Raw genomic sequence first — 6,836 nt, 5'->3', positions numbered from 1 at the left:
CTTTTTTGCTTATTCACACTTTAGCAAACAAAGACATTAATGTTCATTGGTTTAATTTACATAGTCATCTTCATTAATTAGTATTCTATCCCTTGTAAGTTACTGATTTCTCTTCATGCTAATCTGGTCCACATCCTTTATTCTTTCTCTTGTCTTTCTCTCAGACAGAGAGTCTCCAACTTTCCAGGTCTTAATCTCCTCTTTATCTTCTGGTTACTCTAATGTCCTTGAATGGCCATAAATTTAAGATCCCAGATGCCCGATCTTCTAATTCCTTTGGCTTTGTTTATTGAAGATTGTCAGGTTGAGTTTTAACAAACTTAAGGTTTCAGTGATTTAATAATCAAAGTAGGTCTGTGAAGAAGCTTAACTGGTGTTGGCTAAAAGTGGGCACTGCTTACAGTTAGTTAAAACAACTAATTAAAAATTAGTTAGGAAAGTTATCTAACTTCCAACACTGCACCACATTCTACCAGAATATGGAAGAAATCTGTGTCTAACATACATGATACAGTCTATAACACAACACAGGCATTTGAAGAAAAGTAATGTTTATCCATGTCAACATTATGCTAAATAAATTGAGAAAATATTACTTGAACAATTTTTATACACAATTAATGCAGACACCCCTCTTTGTCCACTATTTCATAAATGCATTCAATGCAAGACTCTGAACTTCAGTTCTGCTTACCCCTGAAGCCAAGTGGTACTGAAAGGAAACCAAACTTACAGTCTGTCAACTCTAACAGGATAATAGTGTCTTTATGTTGTAAACTCAGGCTCTGAAAAACAAGCAATTTTTGCCTTAGATTTTTTTCTTGCCTCAAAGTATGAATTTTTTAAAAATTATTGTTTACTGTTCAAAATCTGACTTTGCTATGCCTAGACTTCCTTTGTCTCCAATATGAAGGAATTACAAGAAACTTTCAACACGTAAACTGGTAACTTACTATAAATCAGTTTAATTAATGTAAAACAGAAGCATTCACAAAGAAAAAACTTCCTGAACAGAGCCATTTACAGCTACAGTTATGGGAAGCAACAGGAAAGCAAGTCAAATATAGAATAGTTACAGAAATACAAAATAATTGGAAATAGGCGTCTGTGGCTGATGTGTTTCTAATAGGTAGTGAATAAGCTTGGCTTCCTTGGAGAGTTTGAGAAAAACACTGCTGGAATGTGGGAAAGTCCAGGCTAGAGGGACTGACAAAATAAATACAAAAATAACACAAGGATGTTCACTAGACTGGAAGCGTGTTTAGTGTGGTCTGACATGGTAAGAATAGATATCTAAGAGTAAAACAATGGAATTGTCAGCAATTCTGCATTTGAGGAGAATGGTGTGTTCTCAGCAAAAGTGACAAATATAACTATATAAGGAGAGAAAAATAGTTTTTAACTGTGAAAGTGCATTGCATCATGGGTACAAAAGATAACACAAAGAATTTGACAAAAGGCGACTAGAGAGTCACAGCACACAGCAGCATATCATGTTCTGTTTGCACATAGCATATCATCAACAGCAGCTTATTCTGCAAAAACACTGACCATTTCCACAGCATTGAGCACTTATTCTTTTGATATTGGGGGGGGACCAATTTAAAGGGGCTACTTAATGGACACGGTTAATTTCCCAACTGCTGTCAAGAAAAAAAAGAGTGTGAAATGGGAGCTCCTGACACAAAACAGAAACATGTTTAGTAACTCTATAAAGTTTTAAAGTCACTGCCCCTTTCTGTGAGATTGATTTCTGTTTAAGACTGAAAGTGAAGGGTTTTGCCAGGAACCAAAATCATATTGATGATTTACAAAAATTACTTCTACTGTAAAGCATCAAAATCGGATTTTCCTAAAACAAAAGGGATGCATCAGCCTATTCATGGCGCACAAACTAAGAATCAAAACCAGCTGTGATAGTTTTAAGTACCATGAGACAGAAGAACTAAAGTTCCAGTTGCTGGACATGATGGAGTACATCCAGTGGTAAGCCCAGTTGCTCTACTAACCAAACAGTCTGCTTTTTAACCCAAGCAAGGGTTGACTTTTCAGGATCTGTGCAGAGGTTCGCCTTGCTGCACTCAGACTGCAAGGAACCAACCTCATCATCATTCCTGCAAATGTTTTCACCGGAGCTGCCACAGTCTTCGTGTTTTCCATTTTTAACTTCCTTGTACTCTGTCCCAGCTGTGTGATTAAGGTCCATATCCTGAACCAAGTCTAAAATGTGTCCAGGATGTGGCTGTTCTTCAGTAGAATTCAGATACTTAAGCACCTTATCTTCATGCTTTCCAACCACATCAAGAAGATTATTTATCGTACTTGAAGCAGAATCATGTCCATTAAAATGACACCAGGATAAGAGAGCACTGAAAAGTGAACAACAGAAGTGATTATATTCATCTACGTATATGTCCACTTGGTGGAGGTAGATAGCCATGTGGCAAGGTATCTATGAATCATAAATACATTTATGTATAATTTACATTTTACAGAAAATTCAGCCAGTAGAATTAAATATTAAGCTCAAATATGTAGATTAAGACAATTTTGGAAGAGGAACTGAAGGAGATTTTTTAGAAATGATACTTCTACACCCAGGTAGGCATTCCCTGTTTTCAGGATCTGAAATTCCCAGGTTGCTCACTTTGCACTTTGGACAGTTTTAAAATGTGGGGTGTCTTTTGTTTTGCGGGTGTGGTGGGGTTTTTTTGTTTGCTTGGTTTTTGTTTTTGTTTGTTTTGTTTTGTGTGTGTGTGTGTTTGTGTGTGGATTTTTTTTTTTTGGTTGGTTAGTTTGTTTTTTTAATTAAAATAAACAAAACCCTGCATGCATGTTCCCCTGTTACATACCCTCCACAATACACTTGACCTTAAGAAGTTTGCAACCTACTTCAGGGTTCCTTTGAACTGGCCGCATGTAATCATCAGCTCTGCACCATCTTTGTAACCTTGATTAAAACCTGTCTGGAGTGCAAGTTCTTTCCCAGCCTCAATTCCATCCCTATAGCCTTCCTGTAACAAGAGCAGTGAAACAGGTTGTTCCCAACATGACTAAGTGGACATCTCACAAATACATAATAATAAAAAAGTTTAAACAAGTATCACAAGTATTCAATCTCTTAAATTACAGCTTCTATATCTGAACATCCTTCAGAGCTACACCCCCACTGCCAAATGAAAACATGCTTGTTGCGGTGTATTATGATTTACTGACCTGTAAGATGCAGTTTTTTACTTTTCCCAAAAGGATCCTCAGAAAAATCAGAAAATAGGGAAACTTCTTCTAGAAATATTTTTAAAAAAAACGCATGTTTGCTTTTAATGATTACCAACTCCTTTGTGAGAAATGAACTTAAAAATACCACATAGACTTCTTTTTTCTATGTAAAAAGATATGCAGGCTGCCAAGCTTCCCCTTTAGCAGAGTGTCCTGGTTTAGGGTACTCTGCTATCTGTAATCTATCTACATGGAAACAATTTATTTTCACAAAACTAACTGCTGAGCATTGCTCCTTTATTTGCTGGACCTCACTCCATTCAAGAGTTATACCAGAACAAGAGAGTGATTGACTGAGTCACATATAAATACACTTAATATTGGGAGATTACATAGGATAATTCTTAACTTTTTTCACACCAAAACTGCAAGGTGTGAAAGTGAAAACTCCTATTTGCTCATGGTGGCCTTGCTAGAAAAGTAGTCTGGAACACAAAAATTTATTTTGTTCAAAATACAACTCTAACTTCAATAACACTTCATGATTTTGCAGTATCTACTCAAAAATATCAGAGGGATTTCTGTAAGAACACTAAAGAGCTCCTAAAGAAAACCAGTCTTTTCATGGAGTTCAGATGAAGGAAACTACACCAGGTCTGCAGTAATACCATTCCTCATCAACTGCCTACACAACAGCATCCATCCATGCTCTTCAGCCAAATGCTGCTCAACTGTCAGCAGAGGAGGACTACTGGCCCCACTCTGGATGACACAGTATCTGTCAAACTGATCTGCGTATGAACTTGTTTTGCTCCCTGCAGAACTGCAGAGAGGCAAGGGCTGTGGAAATCAGCTTTCATAAAATATATATTTCTCTAGGAGAATAAATCAACCAAAGACCTACAAAAACCACAACACCCATGTGTGGTTGCACATGGAGTCACACATCTTACAGTTTGACCTCTACTCAAAACCCCAGACATCTGACATTTATTAGCACTGTTAGCTCTGTTGCTCTACATTTACTAGGAGTATACCTGTAAGTACAAAGCAAGTAGCACTGCCTTTTATAAATACAGATGGTTGTGCAGAGGGAGCCAATATGTTTTTGGTACAACAGTACTTTGCTCTAGTGACTACTAAGAAGTGTTTATGAAAATTTCTGCCATATTTTCCTGATACTCAGAAAAAACTACGCAGAATAACTTTTAGGTAGCTACTTTTACTTCTCCCTTTAAATCATTAATGTGCATATTAAGTTATGAGTCAGTAAATCTAAAATGGCAAAAAAAAGAATATTAAATAATTTCTATAGAAATACCTTCAATCTCCTTTTCATAGTGTTGTTCCATTCCTTCTGTAGTAGATACATTTCATCTGCATCTTCATCAAATATATCCTCACTGGATTGGCTGACTGCAACTCGTACCCAGGACATAGCAGTACCCTTTGACCCCTGTTCATGTGGTAAAAAAAACACTGAGAAACTCTCAGAAGTGCCTCTGGTAAAGTGGCATATTAAAAGTATTGGCAAAAACCGTGAGTTCCGAAGAGAAGCCAAGTATGGAGCTGTATGATTCATTATTCAAGCTGTACATGGGAACTCGGTGCTGTGTGCCATTGGGGTACATCTGTCAAGAAAAAGGCAGTCAGATCATCATTCATAAAGTAACTTCTGAGATATATTAGGGCAACTTATGATAGTTCCTTCCCATCTAATGGCACTGACACATAGGGATTCCAATGCAGCATTTCTGAATACTGCCAGTACAAGGACAGCTGGCAGAAACATTCATGACCTGATTTCAACAGCAGCTGACAAACAGTCCAATACAGCTTCCATGTGGTGCCCTAAGTTATACACACAGCTTGTACACACGCAATTTTGCATATTTGTATCGTATACACAATTTACTACACACAGGTTATGTTAACACCTGCAGAGTTAACAACTGGAAAGTACTTTCACTCTTGGATTTACAATTTTCTGGTTATGCCAAATACTTAACTATCTTATAAAACAGAAACAGTCCTTTCTATTTTGAATAAAAAAATTAGCAAGTCCTGCTGCAGTGGAAAGGAGAAATTTTCGGATTCTTTAACCTTTTCCTATGACAAAAACTTTGAGAAGCGTCTCACAACTGATTCACTTGCAAACTGTTAGAACGCGCAGAGACTGTTGTTGAAGATATACCGGCGGCTATCAGAGAAGCCAGGGCGCTGGGGCACTACCGGAGGTGGGCAAGCGGGGCATTCCCCGGCCCCACAGCCGGCCAGAGCCGCAGGCAACGGCCAGGCCCCGGCCACCATTTCGCGGCCGCACATGTGCCCAACTCCCCAGCAGCAGCCGCGCTGCAGAACCTTCCTTCTCCCCCGCCTGGCTACACACGCTGCCTCCCATCGCTTCGCCTTTCCGCGCTGCTCGCACAGCCGCCGCCGCCAGCCTGGCACCGCACACTGACCCTCATGACAGTCACAGGCAAACCACGCCGCCTCCACGCTGCACTCGGCCATCTTCACTGAGGGCACACGGACGCAGCTGCCGGCGGAAGTAATTGGGCAGCGGCGGACAGGTTGAACAAGTTCCGCGGCGGCAGCGGGCGAACAGCCGCCATCTTGACCAGCAGCGCTCTGACGTCAGAGCCCGCCGGAGACACTGGAGGGGCCATCTTGAGTGAGGGCGCAGCGCCCTGCAGGGGCGGGGCGGCCCTGGGGACGCCGGGCGCCGACGGGGCGGGAGCTGCTGCCGCAGGTGGAATCTCCTCATCCCGGGGTCGCCTCCCCTTTCTCAGGGGGGAGCGGCTGCCTCGGCCTGACGCAGTTGACATCAGGACAACCTTAGGGTAAACGCGTTCTTCGGGGAACGAAGGTTTCATCCTCCTTTCAGTCATAAACGGTGGAATTAAAGGAAAAAAAAAAGAAAAAAATCTGCCTTGTTGACTTCAGAATCGTCAAGCACTTTAACGTAAAGTATGCCCATAGGCTATCCTCTACAAGACCCATATATTACAATGATAAATCCTTTTTAATATGAAAGGTGCCAGCGGGATTTAAGTGTTTCACTGCCGACTTTGACTAGAGAAAACAGGAATATCCTCTTGACATAAAAAAACCGTAAATACAACAATGTTGGTGCATGCTGTATTTGGTTTGTAAGTTTAAAGCTGATTAATCTTCAGGATCACACAATACATCAGGCTTGAATTCAAGCTGCCTGTTTCTCCGAATTGTCAGAGGCTGCACAGAAAAGGCCGCTGTGTGCTGAGTTCCCTGCGGGCCCCTGGCAGCCGGAACATTCGAGAGGCCGACTTCCCGTGGCCACACTCCCCCCAGCCACTGCCAGGTGTCCTGTCTCCTGTCCCAGGGGAGGCTGGTGACATTCTTCACAGCAGGGCTTGGGACACTGCACGGACAGCAGCAGGCCCTGACTGTGCTCTGCAGGTACCAGGAGATGAACAAGTGTGTGCTGCAAACTGCAGCCACTGCACTCCCTTTCCTTCCTCCCTTCTGCTCTGCAGACAGCCTGTACTCCTACTTTGGCCCATCTTGGTTGCTCGCTGATGTTGAGCACCGAGGTACAAGTAACCAAGTAACCCAAATCTATCTAGAAATTAGTG

The 6,836-nt window shown here is 41.3% G+C and overlaps 1 protein-coding gene across 4 annotated transcripts; it reads right to left on the bottom strand.

Annotated features, from left to right (window-relative positions):
• Nucleotides 1–945: 945 nt before the first annotated feature.
• On the bottom strand, nucleotides 946–5,865 carry YAE1 (YAE1 maturation factor of ABCE1). 4 transcript variants are annotated; one of them, XM_040068195.1, is made up of 5 exons: nucleotides 5,682–5,865; nucleotides 4,816–4,850; nucleotides 4,541–4,675; nucleotides 2,893–3,014; nucleotides 946–2,369 (listed from the first exon to the last, which is right to left on the bottom strand). In XM_040068195.1, the coding sequence occupies exons 1-5, from the start codon at nucleotides 5,731–5,733 to the stop codon at nucleotides 1,946–1,948; spliced, it is 768 nt and encodes a 255-aa protein (XP_039924129.1). In that variant the 5' UTR covers nucleotides 5,734–5,865; the 3' UTR covers nucleotides 946–1,945. The 4 variants fall into 4 exon arrangements, with proteins under 4 accessions (XP_039924129.1, XP_039924121.1, XP_039924137.1 ...); XM_040068187.2 differs by having other exon boundaries at nucleotides 4,758–4,850; nucleotides 5,682–5,818; XM_040068203.1 differs by lacking the exon at nucleotides 4,816–4,850 and having other exon boundaries at nucleotides 5,682–5,813.
• Between the last annotated feature and the right edge of the window lie 971 nt (nucleotides 5,866–6,836).

The sequence above is a fragment of the Hirundo rustica genome, chromosome 1, assembly GCF_015227805.2.
Source record: "Hirundo rustica isolate bHirRus1 chromosome 1, bHirRus1.pri.v3, whole genome shotgun sequence".
Classification (NCBI taxonomy): Eukaryota; Metazoa; Chordata; class Aves; order Passeriformes; family Hirundinidae; genus Hirundo; species Hirundo rustica.
This window is presented reverse-complemented; position numbering and strand designations above follow the sequence as displayed.

What these genes read in the sequence shown, in the direction of transcription:
- YAE1 (XM_058421392.1), bottom strand. Translation starts at nt 4,801, where the DNA reads ATGAATCATACAGCTCCATACTTGGCTTCTCTTCGGAACTCACGGTTT. An exon ending in CTATGAAAAGGAGATTGAAG is followed by an intron (nt 3,015 to 4,540) that starts GTATTTCTATAG and finishes CTCTTGTTACAG; the next exon opens with GAAGGCTATAGGGATGGAAT. An exon ending in CAGTTCAAAGGAACCCTGAA is followed by an intron (nt 2,370 to 2,892) that starts GTAGGTTGCAAA and finishes TTCACTTTTCAG; the next exon opens with TGCTCTCTTATCCTGGTGTC.